Consider the following 14,008-nt stretch of genomic DNA (forward strand, 5'->3'; position numbering starts at 1 on the left):
GCAGATAATACATTTCAATTCCTAAATGAAAGACAGTTCCTAAATGAAAGACAGTTAGGCAAAAAGAATGTCTGTGCATTGCGAAAGTGCATGCGAAGTATTAAAGGAAAAATCTCAAACAATACAAATCTGCCTGCTACACCGATATCCCTTTGTCAAATACCTTCTTACTAGGGATTACAGGTCTGTTGGACAACCCAGATTAACTAATCCTTTTTATTAAAGTAACAATGCATAAATTCCCTTTCATAGTCACACATGCTTTGACTAAGTGGGATCACTTTCTTGGCAATGAAACAAATTACTGCTGGTGATTTGAATCACTCCCTTGTAAGCATCTGTCTCTTCAGATTTGTTACAAACAAATGTTTTACACATTTAATGAACATACTTGTTATCTAATTAGAACTTTTTTTCTAGTTTCTGAAGAAAAAAAATAGTTCTTTGACTTTTCATTAGTTCTTTTGATCACCACAAAGTCCCAGCTGAGAGGTGCCCAAGCACTAACTGAGTGGGGCAACTTTAACAGCCTCTACAAAAATCAGTTGCTGCAAATGCTAATTATAATGCAGAATGGTAAATGGAAAGTAGAATAAAGGCAAGACAGCTTGTCAAGGCGAAATAGTTGTTTAACATGATATAATCTCGCTGTCTTGACAAAGAAAATGTGAGGTCAGTTGTACTGTTACACAGGAAATCCTAAAGAAACCAGAGAAGAAAAACAAAACAGGACTTTGCACAGACACAACAGGAGAACAATAAGCGCAAAGTAGGTGAAGAGCCTGTTCTGGAGGAAGGATTCTTGAGAGCTAAGGAGTGAGTTTATTCCATATATATTCTCTGAAGATACTGGCATAAGACAATAAGGATAGGCTGGGAACAGCTGTTGTTGTAACAAGTGTGTAGAATTCATTGTACTGGAGGTATCTGATAACCTGCAAGCCTAGGGTAACAGAAAGCAGGTACAATTCTTGTTTTAATGCAAAATGTGCAAAATCAGAGTAAGAGACCGGTAAGAAAAAGGCCAAATATACTCTGGGACCTCATTAATTGCAATGGCAGGAGAGGAGGAAATTTCAGGTATATCAATAGATCATAGGTAGATCTGTTAGGTGCCACTGGTGTTATTTGATAGTGCAAGAAGGCAGATATGGCCCTCTGATGCATCAGAAGTGTTTCTTAGAAAGAAGACATCCATGCCATGGTACAAAGCACCAGCTAGCTTCACAGGAGTGGCAGAGGAGTAGGATCCTTGCTCAATAGGGATTTATTCAGTCTTGGGCAGGTACTACAGGAACACACAGGAACCAATGGAATGAGAAACCAGTGCCACAGGAAGCGGCAAAAGGGATTTGTCTGGATTCAAGAAAAGACTGGGAGATGCTGTAGTTGTACAACATATTAAGGAAGAAAAACAGCCAGTGAAATGAAAGGGAAATGCTTGTGTGAGAGGACTTAGGTCTAAATGTCTGTTTTGTGGTTGGAAATTACAAACCAACATTGTAGGGTGAGAGCCTGTAGCAGCCTAACCTTGTCCAAAAGTGGTCTGTCATCTGTCTGTGCTTCCTTTCCCTCCTTGCTGAGCCCGTGACATGCCAGGGGCACGTGCTGTGGGATGGAAGCCCAATCAGCTCCCTGAGCCAGCTGCCCGGGGGCCGAGGCAGCCCTGCTTTAGGGTAATGTCAGCTGCTGTATTGATGAAATACGGCTTCCACATTCTTCAGGAACACGTAGGGAGGACAATAAGGCAAATTTTGAGATGGTTTCCCCCAAGTGAAGAAAGGTTAAATGAGATTCAGCTGGACACCAGAAGTCCTTTGGAGACCTGTGCTTAGCCAGAGCCAAATGCCCCTGTAAGGGGCAGCCACAGGGACAAATGCCAAATGAATATCCCCGGCAAGGCCAGATGCATCCCTCAGAAGAGATGCCAGCTCATTCTTCTGTGGCTGCAGCAGCTCCATTTCGAACACATTCAAATCTTACTCCTGCTAGGAGGCAACGGACAGGAAGCAGAGCTGTGAGTAAGGCACTGGCTATTTTGTGCTTTATAAATGGTTCCCAGAGGTACAGACTGTGCTGTCCTTTCATCACAGTATTTGCATCAGTCTAAAAGAGGTGGGGGTAAGACACAGAGAATTTTAGCATTTACTGTACAAAGAGATATGTTGAACAGGAGCAGCAAAGTAACTTTAAAGTGCACTTATCACTCTCCATTGGTGCTTGTAGCAGTATGCCCAGCTGCTGGGATGATACCCATGTGATATTTCCAATTACCTCTGAGCAGCATTTCTGGGACAGGGAAGCTGTGTACACAGCCACGGGATTTGGCTAATTGCATCTGAAAATATGCAATCAACATTTTTGGGCTGCGGGTTTGCTGTGGAGGGTCTCACTGGAATGTTTCTGACAGGCAAAGCGAGCGATTAATGAGAGGTTTTAGAGCAATGCCCTCTGCCCTTGGGATTTCTCAAAAAAGAAAAAGAAAAAATTGAGTAGGGAAGTAACAGTCTACTGCCTGAATATTATCAAGAATCTTCCTCATTTCCTCCACGAATGGCAAAAACTCACTTTTAATTTATTTCACAACAGGATCCCTCCTCAGGATCTGCATTCTAACTTTCCCTTAGAAACATTAGGAAAACTGATGTTTTGATCTTAAAATCCTGTTGCCTTAGGGCTGATTACACGCATCAGATGAGCATATGTAATCCTATCAGTTTTCTGTGGTTGCAACAGTGCTAAGAGGGGATCCATTTGCACTCTCTCCATTGCCTTTTATCTACGTTATTATTTTGCCTGGCTCTATAGAGCAGACACTTTGCTGGTAGAGGCATTTGACTATGCCTCATGTGAACCATTATCCTACTGTCTTTCCTTTCTCCCCACTGCACATGACAAGAGGGTCTATTAAGGAAGAAGAAATTACTGCCATCAAGAAACTCTAGCACTGGGAACATTGCTATGACCTGCAGGATTTCCAAAGATTGTCTGCAGAACTTTTCCTAAACCTTAATGATGCAAAAAGCACTCTCAGGTCTACAAAGCTCCACAGAAGCCCTGGGGCAGGGGTGAGTGGCACAGACACAACCGTGCCTGTCACCCACCAGCACGTGGCCACCACCATGCGCTGCCAGAGCTCACCCTATTCCTCTCCACTCAGAGCAGTGAGGAAGCAAACCAAAAGCTCAGGTGTCCAACCGCTGCTTGCCAGGTGATCCTTCTGGAGACCCAAACTCTAACATTTGTCTTCTTCACAGTTGTTGTGGAAAGCAATAAGCAAATACACTTATTAAGTTATAGTTGCTTTGAAGACAGTGGATAAATGCATAAACCTTATTCAGTTTGCATATAAACACCTGTATATAAATTGCTTGAAGGAAGGACCACATTCATTCTCTTTATGGCTATAGAGCGCAGTTTTAACACTATAACATATAACACATAACACTATAACATAATGCTCACACGACATTCACTACTACGTTTTCAATAACATTATCACCATGTACTGATTAACCGAGGCTCTCAATGTAAAAATGGCTTGTCCCAATCCCACTGTAAGGCAGTGGGGGGACTAGAAGGAAAACAAATCCTCTCTGTGCCACATTCAGAGCATGTCGCAGCTTCATTCCCTTCCCCTTTTGGGCTTCCAGCATTTCCTCAGCTCAGCAGCACCAGCTTCTCTGTGACTCTGATTTACCTTTGAGGCAGTGCAAATCTGGAAGTTAGTAAAAATTATTAAAGAAGTGCAAAGCTAATAGTCTTGGCACTAATTGTTTTTCTTCTCACTACTCAGATTACTCACGTATTTTTGTCTGAGGTGCACAGAGGTGTGCTCTGATGGATGACATGCACAGGGATAAGCCTGGCACGGGGGCTCACGAGCTGGGGAGGGAACTGCAGTCCTACACCACAGCAGAGGAACACGGCCCAGCACAGAGCCCTGTGACAGGCAGGAGATGAGAGCCCTGGCTTTGGGGCAGCAGATTCCACCCAGCTCCATGATCTGGCCCTCCAGGGGTGTCTGCCTGGAAATCTCACATCACCTTGGCTGGCTCCTTGTGGGGTCATGGAGCAAGAGAAGCTGCAGTGCTGTGCTGCAAAAATGCCCAAAGGCACGTGCAAATCCCATGTGTTGCACAGGGGATTAGGCAGTGAATGAGAAAGCAAAGGAAGCTGCCATCCTTGGACAGTCTCAGAAATACACATGTTCAGTTTCCAGCAGGTTCAATGTCCAAATTACCAGGCTCTCTTCATGTTTATGTTCTACTTACAAACAAACAAACAAACCCCAAACTTGTGTCATGTTGAATTTACACCAACCAAACCAATTTCAGCAATGACAAGAACTGTTACAGGTACAGCAATCCCAAAGGGAGGCATAGCAACACATGAGAACTCAGCGTTGTCTGACAGCAAATTGGGTCCCTGTGCTACGCACCATCCCCCTGAAACACCCCACCACTGACCAAGTGGCCCAGCCACTACCCCGTGGATTGATGATATCTATCCAAGCACAATATTCCTTCACCTTTCCACTTGCACCTAGACAGCACATCGCTGTCCTGTGGCAGTGAGCTGACTCCGACCTCTCATTTTAGAAGACATATGGGAAGAGGAGCCACTCTACATCTCCGCTGTGCAAAAATCTCACACCCAATACTAGACATGACTTCCCCAAAAAGACAGCTTGCACTGCTTTTGGCACAGCAAAATGTGGGACCCACTTCACTTTCCATCATTAAAAACCAAACTCGATTTAAACAGAGATTTTACAGATTTTCCTGTTGGAGAAACCTTGCCCATACTTTCTGCATCCTTAGCCCTGTCCCAGATGCCATTTTTCAGGGCAAACCTAAAGGTACATTTGGATTTTCCAGGAAGCTGACTTGTTCAGATGACTGACAGTAGGTGTCTGGTAAGCCTGCAAGCGATGTGCACAAACTATCTCAGCTCCTTCTCTTTCTGTCTCCAGTGCAAGGAGTTCACCTTACACACCGGCTATGAGGTGCTTGTGCAGCGACTGTTGGATGGGAGGAAGATGTGCAAAGATGTGGAGGATTTACTCAAGCAGAGGTAAGAACATCGGAGTGGAAAAAAAAAAGAATAGCTTTCATTTTGTCTCCTGATTTGCATTTGGAAAGGCATAGTAAGCAGTTTCCAAATTCCATAATGATCCTAGTTTGCACAGAAAAACCTGTTTGAGTTGAATCCTAAAGTGGTCACAGCAGCTGAGTCAGGGACCACGCAGTCACCTGAACCAATGGTGACCCATTTCTGGTCCCTGTGCTCCTCAGGGCTGTTTACACAGATCTGAGTATAAAGTAATTTCAGACAAAGAAACAAAATAAATGAGAATTTGATGCCAGCTATATCTTATGAAGGAGGAGACAGAAAGTGAATGATGGAAGTGAGCAATGAGAGAGATTATCAACATCCTAAGACCAGATGACTTAGCACAGCTTTTTTCCATGGGGCATTTTCTAGCCTTTTTACATGATTTGTAAAGGTAGACAATCAATAGAAGCCTGACAGATATAAGGAGAGAAGAGAGGGGTGAAAGAGTCAGAAATCCAGAGCTCCAGTAAGGCTCGGGTAGTTACTGGTCCATAATCATATGGTAGCAGAGACATCCTGTCCTGGTTTCAGTTAGGACAGAGTTAATTTTCCTCCTAGTAGCTGGTAGGGTGCCATGTTTTGGATTAGGATGAGAAGAGCGCTGATAACATGCTGATGTTTTAATTGTTGTAGAGTAGTGCTTACACCAAGCCAAGGACTTTTCAGCTTCTCACTGTCCTGCTAGCGAGCAGGCTGGGGGTGCAGCAGGAGCTGGGAGGGGACAGACCCAGGACAGCTGACCCAAACTGGCCAAAGGGGTATTCCATACCATCTGACATCATGCTGAACAATACATAGGGTTGGCTAACCAGGGTGGGGGGGGCCAGCTGCTCGGGGATAGGCTGGGCATCAGTCAGTGGGTGGTGAGCAATTGCATTGTGCATCACTTGTTTCATACACATTATTATTAGTAATACTATTATCATTATTATTATTATTATTGTTATTATTATTTTCCTGTCTTAATAAACTGTCTTTATCTCAGCCCACAGGCTTCACTTTCCCGTTTCTCTCCCCCATCCCAGAGAGGGAGGGGGGAGGGTGAGCGAACGGCTGTGTGGTGTTTAGCTGCCGGCCGGGTTAAACCACAACACATCCCAACAAGAAGCATTACTAAGTTTACCCTTTCAACAGGGAACAAATGACTTGCAGGTTTTTTTTTTAGAGAGTGCGGTGGCCACATGCAGCATTTCAGTTTCCCGTAACTAACAAGAACAGGCCACCCTTCAAATACAGACAAAGCTATGTAAGATGCTATCAGAGCCCCTTCCTAAGTTTTCACAACTGCCCACATAATTCACACATCTCACCACACTTTGAGTAACAACGTCGTAGTTTATCTCCATCCCCTATGTGCTTCCTGGGTGCCCCTCAACAACAGCTATGGACAGCTAACGCTTTTGTGGGTGCGAAAATACATATTACACAGCTGCTCTGACTACTTTGCTATTCATTTTTGTACTTCTGACTTACAAAAAAGATCTGAAATTTTGGTTCTGTTTTAAAGTGGTTGCGTTTCAACAGTTGCAACATGCAGCATGAGGCACATACTCATGCATGACCTGTAAGAAAGCCCCCACGCTACGAATTATATATCCAGCAGGTGATAGTAGAGCAGTTCATCGCAGAACTGTCTCCTGAATATCGCTCTGCCTTCCTCAGTTGCATCCTCCTTTTTCCTCCCACACTGCTCCCATCTTGTTTTTGGGTTTTGGGTTGCTTTTCTAAAGGCTTCTTTTCAAGCACTGGGACTTTCATGGGGATGCGAGCTGCCAAACTGAAAGCTCATTATTTCAGATGATGAAGAGTCTCCCATCAAAATCCAAAGCTATTTGAATTGCTGTTCTTGATCACCCATGGAAGCATATTTTATTGCCATGTGTCACAGAGTCCTGAAGTCACATCACTCTGATGGTAGCTTAGCTCTATCTGTTTAAAATAGCTCCTTTGTGACTCATAACTTACCGAGATGAGAGTTGTATTTCAGGCTTCGGGCAGACTGCACTGCAGCATGCATCTGACGCTATACAGAGCCGTGTTTCTGTTCAAAGCCTATTGGAGGGTTTTCTGCAAGCTACGGGACAAGGTTCTTTCTGTTTGTGGTGGAGGCAGAAAGGGCTTTCCACAAAGGAAAGAAAAAAAAAACCAAAAAAACAGTCATTTTACGCACCTGAAAGCTGCAAGAACAAGTGTTTCCATGAATTTTTGCACAACCCCAAAGCTTCCCAGTGAGTGTGCATACGCCCATATGTTTGTATGAGCATGTGTGCTAGGGAAGGAGGAAGAGGACAAGAGATAGGGCACTAAATATAAAAAGAAGGTGTTATTTGTAGCTTATTCCTGGAACTTTGTCCTCAAATTATTCACAGGAATGACCTAGGAGGAGGACAAAGCACGGGATGAATCCCTGTTCCTAGACACTGCCTATGTCAGGGATTTGATGCCAGAATTTCAACAAGGAGCCCTGCAGCAGCTGCCCCAAGTCCTGACAACAGCTGCTCTGGCTACTCTCATACTTTATCAGCTTTCTAACCAGATCTTTTGCTCCCAGATACTCCCGCCTGATCCAGAGGAGGGCTGAAGAGTTTGGAGAGTGAGAAAGAGGTCATATTCCACAACTAAGAGTTAGATTTAAAACACAAAATATGTTCCAGCTGTTGGCTGCTGCAGGGAAACCTAGAAGCTGTGTGCAAGAGTGCCAGAAAATGGGAAAGGCAGCACACAAAGATGTGAAAAGATGGTGTCAGCCTCCTGCCAAACCCCGCTGACCCGGGCTAGTCCAGTCCCACATGTGAAGTTTCAGGAGCGCTTGACACAAGAGTTTTGCAGGAACTGGCCATGCTCTTTTCCCTTAATATACTCTGTACAAAGCCAGTTGCAAACCTGCGAGTGGGATTTCACCAGAGCCACCAGTCCAGCTGGCTGCAGCGCAAGGTGCCCACTGCCGTCACACGCAGAGGGACAGGCGAATGGGGAGCCAGATATTGTCAGACAGAAGCGTGCCCAAACTGCTGCCCCGTAGCGGTCCTGAAACTTGTGTTAACACACTGTAGTCTAGTCAAAGCCATGAGGAAGAACAGTTGTTGTCCCTCATTTCTTCCACAAGTAGTTCACCCTAAATATTTTAGAGTTAATTTAGAGAAATTAAAGAAATTCTGTTTCTTGTGTTTTGTACCTCAGCTGCAAAGGTAGAGTTGCACAGGAAGAGTTTTGTAAACATTATGCTGGTTCCACCAGGAGACACTGAGAAAGTTTTTCTTTTAACAGAGCGCAAGCAGAAGAGAGATATGGGAAAGAGCTGGTTCAAATTGCCCGAAAAGCAGGAGGACAAACAGAAATCAAGTAAGCAATTCTATTTTTGGTACAAATGCAAGCATTTTGGAAGCAACGTCAGACACCTGCTTTGCTTATGAATGGGGTCATAAGCTGCTCACTTCAGCACTTCATGGTGTAGAAGAAAATGGGGAACACCAGGGTCCTTCAATACAAGACTCAGAAAATCTCTCTTTGGGAATGGCCAGTAGGCCTGTACTGAGAAAATTCTTAATTTCAGCACTGCTAACAATGTTTAATATTTGCTTCCAAGAGCAAACTGAGCGATGGGGAAAAAGGAAAAGGAAGATGTTGGTAAACGTTTCAGATGCTGGCTTGGCTAACCCTAACCCTAACCCTAAACTCATAGAGACTGACAGAACAAACCCAAAGTGCAAAGACACCAAAAATTACCCTCTGCAGCAGGAAAAATGCTTGGCTTAGCTTAGGAATACAATCTTTAAAACTCTTTCAAGGGATTTTACTTGAGACAAATCAATACAACTACTGAAATACACTAAAATGACATGTTTTTCTCTGTCTCCAGTACTACTATTTTAGATCATGTGTAGATTGTGTTGGGAGAGGTAGATATATGTTGGCACAGAATTTAACTTAAAAAACACTTCTGATAAACTGCTACTATTATTGATGGTAGCAGCAGTAACGAGACATTTGGTCATCACTGTAACAAGTAATAACACAGGAATAAAGTGGAAGAGGATGAAGATTTGGGGTCACAGAAGACAGGACTGAAAGAGACCTCAATCTAAACAAAACAGCTCTATTGATTGAGGGGCCCCCTACTCTCACCCACCCTATAGCTCATTTCTTAATCACCCTCTCCTTTTTACATCTATTTATCGCTCTCTTTTGCTATAAGCATGGTTTCCTGCTCATATTTCACTGTAAAACTTGACCCCAAATCTTTGGACCATCATGACATGCAAGTGCCAGGCAATCACCTGTAGCACTTGCCATTGACTTGGTGGCACATCCAGGCTGATGGGGAACTGGTGCATTAATCCAAGTGCCTGGTAATAGAGAGAGCACCGAGGCTCACTCCAGAGCGCATGCAAGTCTCTCTGTTTCCCTCGTTACTCCATCTCTGCCTTATCCTTGAACAATGCATTAGAGTATCACAGAGACATAAGGAGAGGTATAAAAGGGTACAAGGAGACACCTTCCTGGTGTCTCAGTACAGAGACCTAATCAGAGAAAAGGAAATTAAAATAGCAGATTAAGGATGGATGGCTTCTTTCCAAAGCAAATGATAATATTAGCAATTGAGGATTACCAAAAGGCTCCACCTAAATTTCCTTACTGGCAATTCAAGGCAGGTAGAGCAAACACGTTCAGAAACAGAGAGCTTTGGCTGCTCTTCTGTGACTTAATGGATAACTCACAGGTCTGACTTTTCCTAAGGGATTGTAATGGCTTGATTTAGAGGCAGAGGCAAGCCCCAGGGCTGGGATATGGATCCGCGTTCTCCTAAAGTTAGAGGAAGTTTGGAACCAAGCCCAGCTCCAGTTTGATCCAGCAATTTTATAGCTTGGTATGGAAAGAAGGCTGAATATACCAACAAGGCATGCTGCAGAGCTGATTTACTGTGTTTCCATAAACGCATGCCTGGTCTGGGTAAGGACTAGCACTGCAGTGATATATATTTTTTATTTTATCAGAGCGAATGTTTCATTGTACTTATTTCTGAAGTAGAGGGAGAGCGCACTTTGCTTTCTTTCAGCATCCCTCTGGTTGTTTAAGGGGTTACACAGGTGGGCAGTGAAAGACTTTTATCCAGAGTTCACACTTTAAAACCAGAGAAAAATGAAATCTATTGAGGACTGGAACTATTCATGGATGTGAAGTATTTGGTTTTAATGCCTTGATATTTTTGACCTGGTGTGCAGTTTGTTTGTTTAGATGGCATACATTGCTGACAGCAGCGCTGCTCCCAGGGTCAGTCCTCCGGAGAGACTGGAGGCAGGGAACTCACCTTCTACCCTTAGTAAGAGCTTGAAAGGTAGCCCCCTGCATTGCACCAAGTGCTTCCTCTTTTTAGGGCTCCCTATTATCCAATAGCACACTGAATACTAGTAGTATTACAAATACCTGACAGGTAGTATTACAAATATCTGAATGGGGCTGTTCACATCTTTGAATGTATCTTTGGGTAGCAGTATTTCTCAAATGAAGTCTAACTAAGGTGTTGTGCAGGTATGCAAGTATGGATACTTAAAACTTGCATTCAGCAATCACCAGGAAAAAAGCAGCTTCCTCAACCACCCCCCCTTTCTTTTTTTTTTTTTTCTCAGAATTTTACAGAACTCCCTATGCCATGCTATATATCACAGAGGAGCAAGAATTATTATTTTTAGATCACTCACTTATTTCCTTGATAATGTAAAATTATCCTCTCATCTGAATTTCAGTCACCTTTTAAATATTTCTGTTGCTAAAGCTTTCTGTCACTTCTCCAGGAAGTCATTTCACATTCCAGTAGTTCTCAATATCAGGAAGGTGGCTGGTTGCCTTTTAAAAGGTTGATAAAAAGAAAGAAGACAACTACTGATAAACTTTCAGTGTCAGAGAACACCCAGAAAACCTTAAGGGAAACAACCGCAAAGCCAATTAATTCTGCTTAGCACATTATAAACAACTGCTGAACCTAACGAATTGGCTCCAAAAACCTCTCATCCCTCCAGCAGGTCAAATCGATGCTCTGTAGCAGGTAGGGAAAGCAGCGCATGGCAAAAGCAGCACAAACCCAGGGTGAACAGCTGTACCTGTCTAGTGGTCCAGGTAAAACATCGGTGGCAAACCCGTGCTTTCCTTCACCCCCAGCTTTTGCTTGGCCTGGAGCAAGTTGCTGAATTCATCTGGATGTATAAATAGTTTCTGCTACCCATCTTTATTTACTGAAATGTGCAGATGAAGAAACGTGCTGCTGACTCAAAAGACAAGTAGTAGGGAAGGCTCGCAGAAATGCAACAGCAGCGTTGGGACCACTCTCTGTTGCTCTTAGTAAAAATGTAGGTGATAACAGACATTGGGTTTCCACCTGTATACTCTCCAGTGCTTGTTCTTCCACCATCACTACAAAAGTTTGGTATAGAGGAAGGCATAGAACGTGCTCCTGGTGACCAGGCTGGGTGCCTCGATAGGATGAGCTGTCCTACGAAGAGATATCGGGGGCCTGTCAGCAAGCTCCCGATGGGGAACTGACCCCTCCAGCCCCAGCCCCAATAGTGCTTAGCAGAAACAACTACAGTCCTAAACTGTAGGGGGACACTTTACTACTGCTGATACTCAGTAGTGAAACATCTGAACCTGGGAAAAGGTCCGCCTGCAGAGTCCTTGGCACTAGAAATATGAGGAAAGCACTTTGACCTGAGAGCTAGCAGGGTATGAGTTTTCAGCGCAGCTTACCAGAGATGCAGTTCGCTTCAGTTGGTTCCTCACTGGTCCTTTTCTAACTGCTACAGGAAATGGCTAAGTTTAGCCTACAGCTAGAGAAAATTTTCCTACAAAGCAAGAGAGGGAGATGAGGAACAACTTTTTTTTTTTTAATTAAAAAGAGCAAAGGCAGGGCTTCTAAAAGCAGTTGATGCTGGTTACCATGGGCACGGCAAACAAACACTGCAAATCCCATCTCAAGAAGTAAAAGTTCCCTGAAAGCGCTGCCTAACAGCCAAAACACACACTCATTCAATAGCACAGCCTGGTTCAAGCAATTTTTGGCGTTCTGTCTTCTTGCCCTTGCTTCAGGCACTGCAGCTGGTAGAAACTACTTCCGACAGGGAAGGGAGATATCCCCTTTTGGCACGTGGCACAGACCTAACTCAGCAATTGCTGGAAGCCTTGGGAAGTTCACTCTCACACATAGAAGGAGACACACACTTAAACACAAGTTTCATACTGCAAGAAGGGTCATGCATGCTCAGACCAAAATCTGTTCAGCCTAATACGCCATCCCTGGCACCAGATCCGTGTGGAAGGGCAGAACAGAGCAAGCATATGAGAAAGTTTCTCCTAAACAATCTGGCCTTAACAACTGGTGGTTCAGAGGCTGCCAAACCAGCAGCAGCTTTATATGGAATAGCCCCCAGCAGAGTTTTCTTGTGCCTTGATCTTATTTGAAATCCTGAAACATTTTATTAGCATCCACTGAATCTCCTAGCAAAGCAATGCACTTGCCTGTTACATGTAGAAGTGCCTTTTTTGTTGTTCGTTTTTTCTAACCTGCCTCACCACACTTGCCATGTTAGCTGAGACATCACAACAGAGGCAGGTTAGCATCCTTTCAGCGAGGTTTCTCAAGGTGTGCCTGCACGGGTAAGTTGCAGTCCCCCTGCTTTTTGGTCTTACACACACACTGAGCACCATAACATCATCGAACACGTGGAAAAGGCTGGCTGCTTCTTTCAAGGCAATCACCTGGCTGTCCCAGCACAGTTGTGAACGGGCACTGTATGTGGAAATATGGGAAGCTGGGGAGTCTTAGGGAAAGTGCTGGGAGGAGAACAGCTATCTGAAGGGAACATCCCTCCCTTCAAATAGCAGTGCAGATGTAACTCTTGGGTGGGTCAGACCTAGGAAGGGACAGGGCAGTCCCTGAGGAGTGGGCAAGGTGTGAGGATCACAGCAGTCACGGTAGAAGGATGGATACTGCCCAGAACCAGACCTCTGGAGCTCACCTATCAGAGGTCAGGGCTAATGGGTATTTTAAAATATAAAGTAGAAATTAAGACATTTAAGTTTAAAGCTCTGTTAACCCACTTTTTTTTTTTTTTAGTTTATATATTGAAATTTCATAGTCTCTAATTATTCAAGAAATTATGAAAAAGATGATTACAAAGCTATAGCCATATATTCTTGGCAAAGCACAGGTTATGCTGATTTCCAACAGGGGAGAGGGAACTACATATTATGAAGTTTAAACTGCTGTATATTTTTATAGCCTCCATATTCTGCATAGCACACATGGGAAAGGATGCACAGGGAGTGAGGATTTTCAGCTGAGTTACAAACTGAGAACAAATTTGCAAGTGTTTACTGGTAGCACTCCCAGTAATAGATGATTCTCTTCAGAGCTCCTACCTTTAAGAGGAAACACCTTTCAGGCTGCAAGGTGACTAGGAATTTCCATGCAGTAGCTTTGGGCAACTTTTCACCAGAAGAATATGAGAAAAAGTATACCACAGAGCCCAATTTTCAGACACATCTTCTGCTTCAGCCGAAACAGAGCCTCTGGGATCTCTTCTGTAAAGCAACTGATGTAAACATGTGGTAGCTGGTTAAATCTGCCTCGTCTGACAACTGCTATTTTTGTCATTTGTCCTGCTTGTCTCTTCTCATGTATATGATTTCCTATGTTTTTCCTTCCTTCTTTTCCACTAAGGTCTCCTTCAGACCTTGGGAAAGGGCAGTTCCTTCAAACTTGTGCCTGCTCTGCCCTTCTCCGCAATGCCTGAAATAGAATATTTCAGTGAGCATGAAGTGAGGGCACCTGTAACGAAATGCCAAGCTGCTGCTTCCTGTGTATAAATATAGTGTGTCTGTCACATAATATACACAA

General features: G+C 43.8%; 2 protein-coding genes across 3 annotated transcripts in view; one reads left to right on the forward strand and one right to left on the reverse strand.

Moving 5' to 3' along the window:
- SCAPER (S-phase cyclin A associated protein in the ER) overlaps positions 1-14,008 on the reverse strand; it is a 230,997-nt gene that overhangs the window by 194,848 nt on the left and 22,141 nt on the right. The window contains exon 1 of one of the 2 annotated variants that reach the window (XM_035553933.2): positions 11,860-11,878. The exons of the other annotated variant lie outside the window; for it this stretch is intronic. The gene's annotated coding sequence lies outside the window, so the exon portion shown is untranslated. Of the gene's footprint in view, positions 1-11,859; positions 11,879-14,008 lie in introns of those variants that run through there. 2 annotated transcript variants of the gene reach the window in all.
- Positions 1,653-14,008, forward strand: part of PSTPIP1 (proline-serine-threonine phosphatase interacting protein 1) — a 41,022-nt gene continuing 28,666 nt past the window's right edge. Inside the window, exons 1-3 of the mRNA XM_035553943.2 lie at positions 1,653-2,017; positions 4,976-5,076; positions 8,386-8,460. Coding sequence (XP_035409836.1) covers positions 1,877-2,017; positions 4,976-5,076; positions 8,386-8,460 — 317 coding nt within the window. The 5' untranslated portion in view covers positions 1,653-1,876. The remainder of the gene's footprint in view (positions 2,018-4,975; positions 5,077-8,385; positions 8,461-14,008) is intronic.

The sequence above is a fragment of the Cygnus atratus genome, chromosome 11 (genome assembly GCF_013377495.2).
Source record: "Cygnus atratus isolate AKBS03 ecotype Queensland, Australia chromosome 11, CAtr_DNAZoo_HiC_assembly, whole genome shotgun sequence".
Classification (NCBI taxonomy): domain Eukaryota; kingdom Metazoa; phylum Chordata; class Aves; order Anseriformes; family Anatidae; genus Cygnus; species Cygnus atratus.